The sequence below is a fragment of the Carettochelys insculpta genome, chromosome 1 (assembly GCF_033958435.1).
Source record: "Carettochelys insculpta isolate YL-2023 chromosome 1, ASM3395843v1, whole genome shotgun sequence".
Classification (NCBI taxonomy): domain Eukaryota; kingdom Metazoa; phylum Chordata; order Testudines; family Carettochelyidae; genus Carettochelys; species Carettochelys insculpta.
Genome location: NC_134137.1, coordinates 119502502 through 119520326, shown reverse-complemented (window position 1 = coordinate 119520326; position 17825 = coordinate 119502502). Strand labels below are relative to the sequence as shown.

The 17825-nt window shown below is 44.0% G+C and overlaps 1 protein-coding gene across 1 annotated transcript in view; it reads left to right on the top strand.

Moving 5' to 3' along the window:
* TUBGCP3 (tubulin gamma complex component 3) overlaps positions 1–17825 on the top strand; it is a 117745-nt gene that overhangs the window by 43060 nt on the left and 56860 nt on the right. The window contains exons 9-10 of the mRNA XM_074990464.1: positions 5858–5926; positions 14046–14178. Coding sequence (XP_074846565.1) covers positions 5858–5926; positions 14046–14178 — 202 coding nt within the window. The remainder of the gene's footprint in view (positions 1–5857; positions 5927–14045; positions 14179–17825) is intronic.

Genomic DNA, 17825 nt, shown 5'->3' with positions numbered 1-17825 from the left:
TGAACATGTCTTTGACAATTTCAGATGTTGCATGCTCAGCGTTAAGAACTTAATATTGCAAACATACTATGTAATTGAAAACTTCTTTAATTTACTGTCACAAGAAAATTTCATTTATTTAGAGCGCATCCAGAAAACTACACATTTATTTTAAGCCTAAATAGGGTTGCTAAAACTCCAGGATTGGCCTGGAGTCTCCTGAAATCAGCCTCACTCTCCTAGTAACTGTTGAAAGTAATCCTGGAGATTTTAATAGGCTAACTTAAGAAAATAAGTGCGTCATGTTGAGGGGGCAAAAAAATCTCCCAGAAGAGTTTCAGACAAAGTTGGCAGACCTAAATGTAAATCACCTGTATATGTCACTGTTGACCCAGCTTCTTGATTGAAATATGAGGGTCAGAAACTAGTCTTTCAGTTACTAGGATTGTGTGTCAGATATACTGCACATTACCTATTTATTTTTTCCACACACGCTACTTAGTTGTTGCTGCTTTTCGAGGATAATCAATCTGCAGTGAAAAAAAATTACTTCGTATGTTTTCATTCCCCCCCAAAAAAAAGAAAATGCTGAAGTGAGGTTCAAGTGCTATACATTTTAAATTCCCTCTCTTGAGCATAAGTTCTACTTTCCCCTTGAAACCTCTTCCTTCTGTGTTGTAGACCATGTCATACTTCTAGGATAATGTCCACTTTTTCATTCCATACTTTGTATCTCAAACCTTATTTTTACCAAGTAATTGAGTTTTCACTGAATGAGAATTTGAACTCTTAAAGTTCATTTGTTTTTTTTTATTAATCTGATATCCAACATGACTATAAATGCTAAAATTGGAAAGGTTTAACATTAAAAAAAGGAGCATGTAGGAGTAACTGTTAACTAGTGCCTTTTAATGTTATCTTAATAAAGACCCTACTTTGTCCTCCTGGTTAATGGGCACTGCTTGGTAAATTACTAAATTGTGCTGAAAAAGCAAGTGAGAAGAAATGGAAAGCAGGGATACGTGTCATGGATATTTATTTATTTATTTATTTGCATCTCTGTCTTGCTCATAAAATCAAATTGAAGAGAGGAACACTTTCATGTGCTTTAAAGGATCAGAGCAGATCTTGACAATGGTCACTTTTTCTTCATCTGGAAAGGAGATGATTCTTAAGTCCTATGGAAGGAAAACTGGGATTTCTTTTTGTCTGTTAGTAATAATTCAGTGGGCTGTAACTAAGGCAGCAAATAGTTTATTTTACAGAGTACCATTAGCTCCGTTTTTTTGAACTTTGGATTTGTTTGACTTGTTTTTAGGCTGAAGGATATAGGGAGTAGAAAAATCTCACTTAGCTGTCTGTAATTTAGTATACTTCTTTACGTCAATTTACTGACGTGGACTGTTCAGAGTCAGATTTGTAAGGCAGATATCAAAATTGCTGATTCACTTTGAATCACAAAGGAATTTAGATGGTTCATAAAGTGCTAATCATTTATTATGTGAAAGATTCAAAAGCAACACATTTCTGTCACTGAGTGGTAATCAGTTTTTGAAAATTAAATTAGTGTTTTCAGCCTACTGTGCCAAGTTAGCAGAATCAGTAAATAGTAGTAATGGGGAATGCTGTTTCATATGCCCACCTAGTGCATTTCTTACCCAAATAATAATAATAAAAAAAAATGGCAAATGTTTGCGTTTAGAAAAATATTTAGTAAAACTGTAGTTTTGTTTTTTGGTTATGCTCTAATATTATAGGCTTTCTCAGAAGAGGGTAACAAAAGATCTGTGATGTTTTTGCTTCGCATAGAGTGCTGTATCTGCAATTGCTCAAACCTCATTGAAGTCTAGGGAAGTTTTCCTGTTGCATTGGTTTTCAAACTTTTTAGGCAGCATACCCTTTTCCAAGTAAAGTATGCTAATATGTATCCTCCTCTGAGATAAGGACATAACATACTTATGGTTTAATTGCCTAGTCTTACTAAATAAAATATCAAAACAAAAAAGCAGTCAATTAGGACTTTAAAGACTAACAAAATAATTTATTTGGTGAGCTTTCGTGGGACAGACCCACTTCTTCAGACCATAGCCATACCAGAACAGACTCAATATTTAAGACACAGAGAACCAAAAACAGTAATCAAGGTGGATAAATCAGGAAAAAAATGACCAAGGTGAGCAAATCAGAGAGTAGAGGGGCAGAAGGGGGGTGGGGGGAGTCAAGAATTAGATTAAGCCAAGTATGCAAACGAGCCCCTAAAGTGATATATGCCATCATGTGCTAACAATGCTCCCATGCCTTGTGTATTGGACATACTTCAAACTCTCTTAGACAAAGAGTTAATGAGCACAAAACAGACATAAAAACACTGCTGATCCACAAACCTGTTAGCAGGCATTTTAATGGAGTGGGCCATTCTGTTAATGACTTAAGAGTTTGTGTGTTACTGAAGAGGAATTTTCACAACACTCGTGAAAGAGAGGCTGCTGAACTCTCTCTTGTATTCAAATTCAACACATCAACACATGGTTTGAACTGGAATGGGAATTTTCTGGGTCACTATAGGGGCTCATTTGCATACTTGGCTTAATCTAATTCTTGACTCCCCCGTCCCCTTCTGCCCCTCTACTCTCTGATTTGCTCACCTTGATAATTTTTTTTTTCTGATTTGTCCACCTTGATGACTGTTTTTGGTTCTCAGTGTCTTAAATATTGAGTTTGTTCTGGTATGGCTGTGGTCTGAAGAAGGGGGTCTGTCCCACAAAAGCTCACCAAATAAATTATTTTGATAGTCTTTAAAGTGCTACTTGAATGCTTTTTTGTTTTGATAGTATATAGACTAGCAGGGCTTTCTCTCTGTTACTAAACAAAATATGTTGTCCACCATTACAAGCTTTTTCTTGTGTACCCCCCTGACTAAAGCTTGTGAACAGTTTGAAAATCACTGTTCTATTGAATTCTTTGAGCTTTGGGGTCAGGCCTTTGTAAATATGTCCTCATCATCACAGAGCACTTAGCACCTTTCTGACCATTTAAACTCTTAATTATTCTTGGTCTTCCTTTCTTCAGTGTCAGGTGAGGAATGGCAAGCAGTTGTATGTTCCAATGCCAAAATGTTAAATACAAATTTAAACAAACAGCACCTAAAATAAGAATAGTAATTCTTTTCGGGTATCACACAAGTATGTACTGTCTTGACTCCGATGTTTTACAGGCCTGTTCTTTTACATTTAGGTACTAGTCTGGGGTTTGGCAACCCCTGGCATGCATGCCACAGTTGGCACATGAGCCAGTTTTTACCGGCATGCCAGGGGAGCACAGCACCTGCTCCTTGCTTCCTGCCTGCTCCACATGGAGCAGAGTCCCCACCTGTGCTCTGAAAAGCGCAGGTAAATCAGTCAGAGCAGTGTGTGGGGGGGGACACAGGTGGTTGTGGGACTGCTGGAAGGGTTGGAGGGTCTGGGGCGGTGGCTGTGGGGCTTCCAGCCAGGCTCCCTGCCCCTGGGCTGCAGTCCCCAGAGTTGCCAGTGGGGCTCTGTGCCCCAGCCGGCTCCCAGCCCTGCAGGTGTGCCCTGGCGCAACTGGGACCTGTGGGCTGTTGGTGGTGCTCCCTGCTCCAGCCAGCTCCCTGCCTCTGGGCTGCAGTCTCCTTTAGCCCAGCTGAGGGTCCCTCGGGATGCGGGGGTTCCCTCCCTGGCTGCAGGGCTGCCAGTGAGTCTCGCCTCCCCAACTGGCTCCCTGCTGTGGGATCATGACGGTTGCAGGGCTCCCCAACCCCAACAAAGGTCCTGGTAGTGGGGCTCCCCAACCTGAGTCCCTGCTCCAGGGCTGTTGCTGGGGCTCCCCAGAGTGGGCTGCCACCAGTAGGCCCTCACACAGCTGGAGCTCTCTTGTCCAGGTCCTCTTGGCTCCAGCAACATCCATTGTCCTGCCAGAAGGGAAGATGCTGGACCAGAGAGTTTTCACCGTGTTCCCTACACTTCACGCTTCCCTACAGTTTGCTGACTCAGTTCAATTGGCAAACAGAAAGTAAGAGAGGGGGGGTTTTGGGGCAAAGAGGGACTGGGGGGGGCAGGCTGGCTCAAGAGTGACCCTGGTGGGGGCTGGCTCAGCACTCATACCTGGGCTCTGGGGCCTGCATAACCCCCTCACTCCCACACTGCACCCCTCCCTGGAGTCTGAGAGGCAGGTTTGTCTAGCGTTCGCCTCCCCACTGCACAGACAGGTGTGATTGGGAATGTCTTGCCCCCCGACCTTCCTTGATGGACAGATGGGGGCAGCTTGGTGGAGCTGGGGTCTGTCACCTTACCCTGCACGCAATGGTATGGGGCCAGGATGTCTTGCCCCTTTGTCCACACATACACAGGATGTGACTTTTTACCGGCTCTGATGGGGCGGGGTGGAGTGACTGCATCATTATACAACCCTTCTTTGTGCCCTTGCAGCCCTGCTGCAGTCTGATGGGTACTGGAACTCGGGATGCGGCGGGTGCAGCATTGTATGCAGTGTTACAGTTTGGTTTAAGGGCTGTTGGCACCTCCAGTGTAAAAACTGTTCCAGTGTCTCTGCACGGCTCAGATGGTTCCCTCCCACACTTAGCACCAACCAGGAGGCACCCCACATTCAAGGGTTGTTTCTCCCTTCCCTTTGCTCTCCAACCTACAGCTGCACCCACCTCTGGGTGGGCCCCAAGCTTCTGCTGTGTGCCTAGTGTAGAAGCTTCCTTCCAGTGACATTATTCCTGAGGAGGGCAAAGCTGGCCAGCCAGCTGACTTTGCAGAGATGTGGGCATGTGGTGTTTTCCTGGGCCTGCCTGGGAGCAGGGGTGGATGAGATATGAATCCCGTGGTAATAACATTTTTGTAAATCCATGGGGCAGACAGGAAGGATGTTATCCATTGAGTTCAAAGACGAATCTTAGGTTACTTCATAAGAAATGAAAGATTGATGTCTCCTTCTCAGCCGTAGTTTGAGCCTGTTAACTGTTCTGGTATGCCTTACTAGTTATCATAGTATATTTCTATAGTTTAGCCTTTAAACAGTAAAGCTTTGCATCTTTATTTATTAATGAAGCTATTGTAAGTAGAACTATTAGTGACTTGAAAAAGTATCACCAGCTCTTGGACTGTACATAGAGGTCAAAAGGTCAAATCTCAGCATTCCCTCTCTGAAAGGTTGCTGACCTTTGTACTACTTACTCATTAACTGTGTTTTTATTATTTAACATTTATATAGTGGTCATGCCTAGTAGCCTCAGTCAAGTTGAAGTCTTTTTGTGCTTGGTACTGTACGAATACTGGAAATAACATTCTTACTCTCAAGGAGTCTTAGTCTTCATACAGTTGATATGAACAATACTATTGTGCTGCTCCAGTGCTCTCTAAAAGCTGAGCACTGGGGCAACCACTCAGGTGACATTCAAATGCCACCCAGGTCATCAGCAGAATGTGTTTCTACAAGTGGTGTGTATTTGCACATGCCTTGGTGCACATAACAATTTTCTCAGTATATGGATGGAAAAATTTGGAGGGAACACTGTACAGCTCATATTTTTAACCATTTGAAAACTAATATTGATGATATATGTGTCAGAATTAGACTGTCAATGGAATTAAGTTGGCAGCCAGCAGAAATTTTCCTTTTTCCCTGTCCGACAACGTATTACAACCTGTGAGCTGTACAGTGAAGAGACATATAGCAGTTGGTTCATTCATATCATATCTCTGGATGATATTTAATTTGACTTTCCTGAAGACAGTTTTTTTTTTAAAAAGATGCAATCTTAATATCAGTGTTTTAAAATTCAAGATAAAACTGAACATGGAAATAGCATTTCTTTATTTTGTGGTTTTACTTTGTATTTTTTTTTCCTTCTCAGAGTTTTTGTGCTGCCTTACATCAGGAACTCAAAGAATACTACAGGCTTCTCTCTGTTTTACACTCCCAGGTAAATTAATATGTCTGATTTGTCTTGTGAACAGCAAAGGTTGAACTCAAATTACTAAATAATTTTCAAGAGGTTTATTAGGTTTGGTTAGATGATTTATTAGCTAATTGATATAATATGAGCCTTGTAAAAACTGGAATCTGGTTGGGGAAAGGTCTGTGTGTGTACCTGGAAGCTATGAATTAAGATACCAGATGTATTGCTCTGAAGTCTAGAATGTCTGTAGAGATTGTATGAAGTAATGCAGACAGCTACAAGCAGAGTTGAGGACTCTTATGGTCAGCATATCATCAGTTTTGCAGTCTGTTACTATGCACTTTTTAAGTCAGCCGTATGAATTACATTTGTGCTGTGTACAGTTACATTAAGGAATGTTTCTTCTGAGTGCTTGCATATATCTGTTATGTAGTAGGTGTGCACACCTCTTTGCACTGGTACCAGAGAGGTTTCCATAGTGGTGCCCTTAGATTCCTCCCTGGCTTGGTCACTTTTGTGGTGTACCTCTTGAGCTGGAACTTGAGTTTTATCATGACCCAGTGGTGGTCTGAACCTACATCTGCCTCTCTTCTGGTGTGGATGTCCTGCATTGAACTTCTGAAATAACTGTTGGTGCAAATTTGATCAGTCTGGTTTTCTGACTGGTGGTCCAGTGAAACCCAAATGACCTTATGGATCCTTTTGTGTGGAAAAACACTACCATTTGTCACTAAGCTGGTGAAGGAACAAAAGTCACCTGAAGTGCTTTCCATTTTCATTCATTTTCCTTAGGTCTTCTTTTTCCATGGTCTGTTCTCTGGCTGTATCTTTGCTTCCAATTTGTGTGTTGAAGTCGCCCATCAAAACCAAGATATCCTTCTTTTCTTTCTGGTTCACACTTTGTTTTACTTTCCTCAGCTTGCTTCATTGGTTGGTGCATAACATTGCACAATTAGCGTCTTCCACAGTTTGTGTAGAATCTGGCTGTGATGAGTGATGATTCTGCTGTCCACTCTATTAAAGGACGAGATGCCTCTCTTGAGAACATCAAGCCCACACCTTCTGTGTGTGGTGCTTCCTCCCTCCTCTTCATTTCCTGAGTAGATGAGAGTTTCACATGTTGCCAGATGGAGCTGCTCAGATTGTGTCCATGTTGTCTCACCCAAGCCCAAAACTGCAAGCATGTATTTTATCTCCGCTGCAGTCTGTGCTGTCTTCCTCATTTGATAATGGTCCAAACATTCCATGTATCAAACTGGGTGGTTGTCCTGGGTGAGAGAAGTGTCATCTGCAAGGCAGCTTCCTTTTGACTTCCCCTACCATGCTTCATATTCAGTTCAAGTGGATTGCCAACTCCTCCCAAGACTGGTACATTTGTAGGGTCCTTTGTAGATGTTTCTGTAAGTTTTGTGGGTGTTTTTTTGTGGATAGGGTTGTTAGCCCTAAGCCAACCCCTTTTATGCTGGGGACAGGTGATCTCAATTTGGGGTTGAGATTCAACACAGAGCAGCTGAAGGATATAGAGATGAGCTGGTTTCCAAGTGAAGCTGTCCAACAGATATGCACTTCTGACAAACTTCATCCCAAAAGATGCTGCCATGGAAGATATTTGTGAACGCACCAAAACAGCCTGGAAAGAGACCTGCAATAAAACATTGGGAAAGAGAACAAGGCGTCATGAAAAATGGATCATAGCAGAAACTCTCTGAGAAAAGTGAAGGAATGAAAGGACAGAAAAGCAGCAGTCAACAACAGCAAGACAAGAGCAGCCAAGGCGGAAGCTCAGAAACTGTATTCAGAAGCCAAAAGAAGTTGAAAAGGCTGTAAAATGAGAGAAGTAGAACTTTGTGGGAAACCTTGCACAAGTGGAACAAGCTGCAGGACAGAAAAACTTGAAAGAGCTGTATAACATCACACGGAAGCTAACTCTGTCACAGCGTACAGTGGATCAGAGTGAACACAGAACAGTCAGTTGAGGGGAACTCCCCTGTACATTCCTACAAAAGTCAGCCCATCCGCATATTCTCCTACATAGATGACTGGCGAGTAAGAGGCCGATCCAGGTCACAGGTATTTCCCTGGCCACTATACAGTCCACTTTTGACATTTTGGGGCTCCTAATCCAATATGGAGACATCATAGAATTCAGGTTAGAAAGCCAAATCTTTGCTGCCAAGTTTGAAATTCCAGACAATGGAGGACATTGCTCTAAGAGCTGAAGATGCATTCTATCACTACTGTATGAAACTGCATCAAGCTTTTAGGGCACATAGTGAAATGCATTTACATAGTGCAGCATGTCATGCCACACTTTAGGTAGCCTTGTGGCTCCCATGTGAAGGTGTATTACAAGCTTGTCATCATGTAGATGTGATGGTTCAAGTACCTGCTCAGATCTTGTCTTCTCTGCACTAGCAGACAGAATCCAGGAATGTTTGCAAGGGATTTCTCTTTGCTTATGCACAGTAGAAACTTACAATAAGTCACAGATGCATCTGCTTTAGTTTGGAGAATATACTTAAGTCCCTTTTGGACACAAAGGCATGGGTCTATTTATGATCTACAGATTTGGCTCATCCATTTGGCTTGCATGGCATTCCTTTCACATATCAAAGGGCAAAATTTGTTGCTGCTCACAGCAGCTGTAAACTAATAAGGGGCTCGCAGTCAATGAAGGTAAACAAGAAGTGATTCTACTTTGGAGTTTCTGCATTGCCAGCAGATTGCTAAGCATTTGCAGGTCACCATTAGTGATCTCTTTGGTCAGATATGTCCATTTCCCAGATGTGTGCCACTCCCTAGATAGACCTGTATGCAACAAGAACAAAAAAAGTCATTGTTCCTGAGTGGGTCACAACTTTGGTTTGTTGGTAGATGCCATGCTCTTTCCCTGATCTAAGGGCAAGCTGTGTAACTTGCCTCCAATTCTGCTTCTTCCCAAGATGTTGGCTTGCTCAAAGTCATATAGTCCCAACGCAGTACCATCATTATTGATTCTTGACTCAACTAGTCTGGTCATTCCTCCATTTTCACTCCTGAAAGATGTGAGTGTTGTCTCCTAAGAGCACATCTGCTCCTTCATCCTAACTTGCAGACCTGTCCTCTAATAACATGGGTGTTTTGTGGTTGAAACTCTTGGAAGACAGTTACTCTAAAGCAGTGCGGGAAGTTCTGGTGAATAGTAAAAAGCCTAGAATGATTACTTACTTTCATCATCATCATCATCATCATCATCATCATCATCATCAATAACTGGGGCTCAGCGCCCATTGGTGTCTGATGCTTCTCTCATGTTTCTAAATGGAAAAGATTCTCCATGTGGCCTACACAGAAAGGAATTTTCCTGGCTTGATCTACTCACCGGAAGTGTAGACTATATGTTATTCCTCAAGCAACAAAGGTTAGCTGTTAGTAGCCAGATGGACTAAGAGACAACTATTTAAGCTTTCCACAATCCTGTGGATAATTGCTTGTTTCTGTGTGTGTGGTGTGGGTTTGTGTTTTTTTGTTTGTTTGTTTTTTTTCCCCCCTTCAAACACTGCCTGAAGGGTTTGTTCAGATTATATCCACAAGTGCACTATCTGGTGCTCCTTTGGGACTTAAATTTAATTCTAGCAAAGTTAATGGATCCCCACCTTGAGCCAGTGCTGACTTGTTCTGTTACACCTTCCTTGATTATTATCTCAACCAAGAGATTACATAAATTATAAGCCTTACTATCAGAATCTCCGTATAGTCTGAGATAGGGTTTACCTTCAATCTCAAATTCCTCGCTTAACGTAGTTTCCAGATTTCACATTAGCCAGCTTATTTACCAACTTGCTTTAGAAAGTCTCATTTGAGTAAAAGTGTAGAAAAGTTTTATATTTTAAACGTTACAAGAACTTTATGCTTTTACCTGAATCAGGTTAGGCCCAGGTTGGCAACCAAAAGAGCAAGAAGAACCATTTTTTTTTCCTGAATTCAGTTTAAAAAAAAACAAAAAACGGACAAAGACACCTCAATTCAGGAGCCTTAATGCATGTGAATAGGAGATGGTCCTTAATAAATAACTTCAAAATATACTTTTTGTAACCCCTGTTTTAAGAACAGCGCATACAATGATTTGTAATGCGACACATGTTTACTGCAGGATATTAGCGAACTTTTTACATATTCTCTCGAGGCTGCATTTTTTTTTTTTTGTTGGCAAATTTCTCATTGCAAATGAGATGTAAAGGAGCCCAGATTAACTCGATGTAAATGCAAAGGATTGGGGCCATTCAATTTGGAATTCTTTTGTTTTCAGCTTCAGTTTTCCTCTTGGGTGTGTTTTTTAAGCCATTCCAACCCCACTTTAATTATGCCAATTTTATTTCACATTTAATTTCAATGTTCTTTCTTAAAATGTGTTGCCCTTCACAGCAGGAATGCTGCAAGTTTCCTTTTCACAATCAAGACTTCTTTGTTAGCAACATGCTGAAAGCATAGCTACAGTACCATATCCCACAATGCACTGCATATATTAAAGGGGATTTTATCTAACATGTTGAGATCACATATCATTTGCTCCTTAGTTATGAGTTGTTCAATTTTGGGGCTTTTTAGACATTCACTGTTTTATTGAAAATAATCAGTGTTTTTTTTTTTTTTTTTTTTTTTTAAACTTTGCAATTATAATGTCGGGGGACACAAAGAAGTCCTTAAGTTGCCGTGTGCAACTCTGGAGCAGCAGATTGCAGACCCCTGAGTTAGACCATGCACAGAGGAGCATGCTTGCACACCTTCAGGATTGGCAACAAACCATTGAGGGTACCCCCTTTCAGGAATTGTCCCTTGGATGAGAACAAGGCAGATGAGCCTTTGCATACTGTAATAGGCTGTAATGGTGCTGTAGTCCTTGGACGTCTACACGCCCATGGCAGAGGAGTAAATATAATTTGCAGTATCAGCCTGGACAGCAATATTTCCTTTCTGGGAGACTGACCAATGCAAGAGGATGCAGAGAGAACAAAAGAGAAGTCCCTTGACTTCAACTTTCCCTTCATATCAGCAATTACAGGTCCCTATACTGTCATTTTGACTTTTAGATTGAGGCTCCTGTACTATCCAGTCTGAATCTCACTGGTCCTTCCCTACCTTTCAGGGAGAGGTTGTCCCATTTTTCTTTGGGCTTGGTAAATCCATCACTTCAAAGAACTGGGTGCCAAGCACTGTGGAATCTGTATGGATAGTCTCTCCTTCCTCCCACTTGTGTATCTAGTTCTACTTCAGGGATCCCTTTCACTTAGAAAATAAGTCCGTATGCTCTTTGGAACCATAGAATGCATTTTGTCGTATCATCAGGGCAGGGAATTTTATTCTCATTGACCTCTGACACCAAAAGAGAGATGGCTTCAGACCATGCTAGATATTAAGAACCTCATCAAATACATCAAGATGAAGTTTTGCAGGGTATTGTACAATTGTGCTGCCCTACAGGATTCTTTTCTTTCCCAGATGCAGGGAATATTAGACTGGCTTTAACTTGCAAGGACATGCATTTCCACAAGGCAAGCTATCTTGGCCACAGGAAGTTTCTCATAATCAGTGTAGGAGACTACTATTACCAATTAGCCATTTTTTCCTTTGGCTTGTCAGCTCACAAAATTTGTAATGCATGTGGAAATGGCGGTCTACTACTCAAGAGACAGATCTGTGTCCTTACCTGGATGAGTGATTGATTCAGGGCTGGTCCAAACATCACATGCAGGTCATTGTCCACCAATTCTTAGGTTTCCAACATTCTCGATCTAAAGTTGAATAAACACAACTCAACTTTATCTCTCCTACAGAGGATAGAATTTGTTGGTCTGGTCCTTGATTCAGCCTCTGCCAGTGCTTTGGTACTGCTTGCCAGGTTCCACCTTGTCCATGAATCACTTTGAGGAGTTATCTAACTCCATGATCATATGGTGTCATGTACCTGTGTCATTCTTCTATGTTAGACAGTGCATCCATACTTCATAAGCATGGCTTGCCTCAGCCTGCTGTCCATATTTGTCACTGTAATAAGTTCACATTCATGCCCCTTATCCTTTGGGTCCTTTTGAATCCACAGATCAGTCAGAGACCTTTCTTCTTGTGCAATCACACGTGCCCTTTATTGTCCATGTCAGTTCCCATCACCTTCTACATAGATTCAGCCCTGTCAGCCCAGGGACTACAACCTTCTGCAGCCAGCTGGGGAGTTCAGCCTTCTACTCCTTGGCTCTTGCCCATTCCTCTTCCTTTTCCCTTTCTGCCAGAGTTATATACCCTTGTGGCTAACAGAACCTGCAATTGTTCCCCATTTACCTCTCAGGTTTGGATTTACTCAGCCAGCTCTCATTACCCTTTCCTGTTGGAGTTAGTGTGGCAGAGCTCTGGCTTGCTTTTCTAAGACAGCAGTCTGTCACTGTCACAGACATGCTGGTGCATATTCTGAGCAGAGTATTGTCATCACCTTTTTATACTCTGTCTGCCATGGATCATCCCCAATGTGAAGAAGACTGCAGCCAAATTTAGCAGATGGAGAGCCCCGGCAAGATCATATGAGACACCCCCAAGGAGACACTGCCAAGCGGCCGCACTTCTTATTCAGAGATGCATTGATATTTATCCAATAGTGCTTTTTCTTACTTGCGGGCAGGCTCACAGTGCTGAAGGTGACAAGACCAGTGAGTGTTCTTTGAAAATGTCAATGGTTTACTCTTTCTTCTGCCCTTGGAAAATAAGCAATAGATCTTTGCCAACAGGGAAGAATGTTTCACTACTTTCGCTCAAGTGCAGGCATAGCTCAGAAGTCCCTCAGAGTCATTCCTCCTGGATTGATACAAGGGCCGGACTCCTACAAAAGATCCAGAGAGGCAATGTAGAAATTCTTCTGAGTGCACCACTGTAGTCCACACAGCTCTTGTATGTTGGCTTTCTGGTTGGCTCGTTAACTGCCGTGTAGCTGTCATCCAACACCAGACCTGCTGTTTCAGACACATCAGAGTATCCCCTATCCTGATATAGAATTGCTATATTTGGCTACCAGATTTATACTCTTAACCAGCTCTGCGCTTTCTTGCTCTTTGAGGTTCTTTTCCAGTCTAGACAGTTGTCGTACTCACTGGCTAAGATTGGAGATGAGTCTCTCCACTTGGGCGACTGCTGTAGGGGTTATTGCAATATCTTGTGCTCCCTTGTGTGGGTTACTTATGACACCTCAAGGAGCTAGTTCTCCCCCAGAAAGTCAAACTATCTGCAATTTTGGCATATTATTATGTTTACAAGTGTCCATTGTGTTCTTCCACTTTACAGCCCTGTATTTTTGTGTACTGTCAGGACTAGGGTTCCATTACTAATGGGTTGGCTACTCTCATATATGATACAGCTCCTTCTATGCATGTATTGAGGAGATGCCCTTTTGGGAAGACTTGCAGAGCAGACACCTTGATTTCAGTTTACACCTTAATTAAGCACCTTTTATTACATCTGAAGTAAAACCTATTCAAAAGCACCCAAGTTCCATTTCCAGAACTTAGGCTCTTACATATTAATAGTACTCCATGTTTGAACTTCAAGTTATTTGCTTTCTTCTGGTGACTCTTGGAGGAAAATTTGAAGACAGTTTGTCCCAGAACTTAAAATCAAGCTGCTGCTGTCATGGCAGAAATTTCACTACTTACTCTGTTGCTCTCAGGAGTCTTTTTTTTCCCCTCCCCATCCCCACCCCCAAACATTTTTTTTCTTTCTATTCATTTTCTAAATACCCTCTCTGATCTCCATCTCCAATCTTTAAGCATCTCTTTTCTGTCTGTTCACTGCTTTTTTCTGGTGCTTCTGTCACATATGTATCCTGTTATGACTTCCCTACCTCTTCCGTCAGATCCACTGCTCTTACATTTTTGCTCTGTGCTTTCTTCTACACTTTGCTCTTGGTTTCTTCTTCTGTTATTGTGTGTGAAGTTTCAGCCTAAGTATTTTACTATAAAATGCTGTTTTGTGGATTTTGAGTAGACTACTTCCCTGCTAGCTTCATATAGTCGTAGTAATAAAAATAAAAACAAGTTTCAGAACAAAAATGTTTAGAATATCTTTCACTGTCTGTACTTAAATGCTGTGTTTTGACTGTGCCCATGTGTTTTAATTTGATCAGCTACAACTTGAAGATGACCAGGGTGTAAATTTGGGACTTGAGAGCAGTTTAACACTTCGTCGTCTTTTAGTGTGGACGTATGATCCTAAAATAAGACTCAAGACACTTGCAGCACTTGTTGATCACTGTCAAGGTCTGTTATTTTTGAAGTATGTTTCTTTATTTTTATTTTATTTTTTTTAAATTTTATAACTTCAGGAGTGATTGTGCATGCAAAGCATGGATAACATTTATATTAAATTATATTTGAAATTAAATGAATAGACTTCTGGTAGTGATGAGGCTGGTTGAAGACTAGGTAACAATGTTCACTTTCAAACGTGTGTAAGCAGTAGATCCTTCAGACTGTCTTCATTGTTTTAAGTAGATCTTAATTGGACAACCGTGCTAATACTTTCATACACTAGTAAATTTATTTACTAAAAATACATTTAAATTATTATATACTGTATTTATTTCCTTTTGTGTTGTAGCTGGTTACTAGGTGATTTGTATGTAAATGGAAGCTTTCTTCGTACCAGAATAATTCAGATTCTTCAAACTGACCATCTAACTAAAATTCACAGGAATCTCTTGTACAGGGTACATCTGAAACATTTTTAAGGTCAATGGTCACTTTTTCATGTTCTTCATAACTGAAAATTTCTTACTCTGTGGTGTCTGAAGATGAATGTTGTACTAAGGAGAGTTACACTAAGGCTACATCTACACTATGGTGGTCTTTTGAAAGAAGATCTTCTCGAAGGTAGCCTCAGGAAGATTGTCTTTCGAAAGAGTGCTTCCACACACAAAAAGCAAATTGGTCTTTTGACCTGCTCGCTCTTTTGAAAGCGTGGATCAGTCTTTCAACAGTGTCCACACAGCCACGGCCACTCCTTTGAAAGAATGGAGCAGAAAATGCCATAGATGGGGTCACATGGCAGCCAAGCCCTTCCCGAGGCCTGGCCAGCTGCTACCTTAAAGGACCCCTTCCCTATACATGCTGAGGCTTGCCTTGTCAGAGACAGCACAGCAGATCTTGTGCAGGGACCAGACCTCCAGGCTAGAGCCTCATGGATGGGGCTCCCGGATGAGGATGTCCTCAACATCATGGTCCACCTGCTGGTCAGCAGCTCCCAGATGAGGATGTCCTCGACACCATGGTCCACCTGCTGGCTACAGTGGTCATTGCTGCTGTCCACCTCCAGCGAGTGACCTCCATTCCCTGCTATGATCATGCTGGACTTCTGCACAGGACCTCATCTGTGCTCTCTCCCCTGGGTGCTCCAGCACCAATGGTCTATCCCACCAGCTCAGAGTGGTGGGACCCTCTCATGATGGGCGAGTGGGACGACGCCCGCTGGATCCAGAACATCTGCATGACCAAGTAGACTTTGCTGGAGCTGTGCCACTGGCTGGCCTCCACCCTGCAACACCAGGGCACCTGTATGTGGCCCATTGTCCCCCTTGAGAAATGGGTTGCCATCGACGTGGGAAAGCTGGCGATCGCACACAGCTACCAGTCTGTGGGGCACCCTTTCAGGGTGGGCAAGGTTACTGTCAGGGCTATCCTCATGGAGGTAAGGCATAGTCGGGTCAGACACCCACCATGGAGAGAGGGAAAGGCATTCCTGGGCAAGGGGGACCTTCAGGGACCGGAAGGGGCAGGTTAGCGGGGGTGCCTGGAGCACCTGCCATACACTCACAAGCACACATGCTCTCTATCCTGTGCATATCATTAAGGTGGTCAACACTTGTGCTTCTCCCTCTCAGGGACCTTGATACAGCCATCGTGGGATTCACTATGCTAGGGTTCCCCAACTGTTTCAGTGCAGTGGATGGGACACATATCGCCAACCATGCCCTGGATCACAGCCTGCACTATTTTATTAACAGGAAGGGGTATCACTTGGTGCTTCAAGCCCTGGTGCACCAAAAGGATGCTTTATGGATATCTGCATGGGCTGGTTGGGTTGGGCCTGTGATGTGTGGGTCTTGTGCAACTTGGGACTTGCTCAGAGGATAGAGGAGAGGACTTATGTCCCCCTGTGGGAGCTCCTCGAAGGGACGCCTCCATGCCCCTGCAGCTGTGGCTCGTGTGGCCTACAGCTGCCACCTGGACCCAACACAGGGCCTTTTTAACACCTGGCTGAACCAGGTTTGCTACCCCATGGAACGCACATTTAGATGCCTGAAGGGCCGGGTCAGGTGCCTCCTGACACTCCCTGGAGGTTGGCCTGTACAATGTGCTTGCCGTTGTGGGGGCATGCTGTGCTCTCCGCGATTTGGTGGAAACCAAGTACAAGGTCTTCATGCAGGGATGGGCTGCTGAGGCTGGCCATGGCTATGAGCAGCCAGGTGCAGCCCCATGTCACCAGGTGCACAGGGACAGGGTGCAGATCAGGGAGGCCCTCCACAAGGCCTTCACAAATGGGCACCTTTGGCCCTCCCTGAGGCACCACCCACTGTGACCTCACCCGTGCACATCCACCACTCATAGCTTCCCCACCAGTCATGAAGGGCATGGGGATGGTGAAAGAATAAAATCTTTACTGTAACATTTAAACCTTGTGTGCAATGAGGACCTTTGCATCTAACTATGAGTATTGTTGAATAGGGGTAACTATGTACATTGGTGAGGGCATGGGAAAGGGAGTGGGGGAATCTGAACCTGGATGGCGGGGACATGGGACCCAGGTGGGGACACCTCAGTATTCAGAGGGGGTGGTGGGCTGTGAGCCACAGTGGCTGTGGGAGTCCCCACCTCCCAGGGTCTGGGGTCCCCACTGGGCCTGGGATGGGGCCAGGACCACAGGGAGGTAGGGATGTGGGAGGGGCATGGGTCTGGGCTCAGCAGAGGGCGCAGGAGGTGTGCGGAGGCAGGGTGGGGGAGACCATCTCGCTAGGGCCCGCTCTGGCCACGAGCCAGCAGTAAAGATCTCACATGATGGCGGCGGGAGTTCAGGCACGAGCAGGGCAGGGCAGCCAGAGGGGCGAGATGCTGGGCCAGCTGATTGGTGACTGCCTGGGTGAGCGTGCGCAGTGCCACCACCACGTCGGCCTAGGCCTCCAACCACCAGGCCGTGTCAGCCCCCTCCAGATCTAGTCAGCCCTTCAGGATGGCATGGTGCTGATGGAAGGTGGCTGCCTAGGTGGTGTCCCCATCCTTCTGTCCACGGTGACTTGGCCTCCAGCTGTGGGCCCACCTGGGCACTGGTGGTGGGGGTGGCCTGGCTCCCTCTGGAGCCACTGGTGGACTCCCCAGCTCCTGGACAGGGTCACCCAGCCTTGGTGCAGCTGTAAGGATAGAATGGGAGAGGGTGATGGCACATCAGTCCTGCAGCCCAGCCCCGAGGAACCCGTGTGATGGCCCGGCAAGCCCTGGGCGATCCCAGCATGTTGGGTCCCTTCCCCACACCACACTTGGAGTACAGAAAGTGGGGCCCTGTAGAGATTTAAGAATCCCTTGCCTGTAAACAGACTTTACTTTAAAACTTCCCAGGGTCACAGATCCTGGACTTACCACCACTCCAGTCCTTGGAGACCCCTTTAATCCAGTCAGGCACATTGGGGAATGCCCCCTGTGGGGTAAGCCCAGCCCCATTCTCCCCTCCACAGAGGGCTTGAGAACAAAAACAAGCTGTAACCTGATATCTGTATGTCTGAAAGGCACATTCACAGACAGACCCTTCTTAGTACACAGGATCAGATCAATTACTTACAAACAGAAATTTATTTACAAAATAAGAGAAAAGTTAAATCATGGGTTCCATGCAGAGAAAAATACTTCCCTGGGATTCA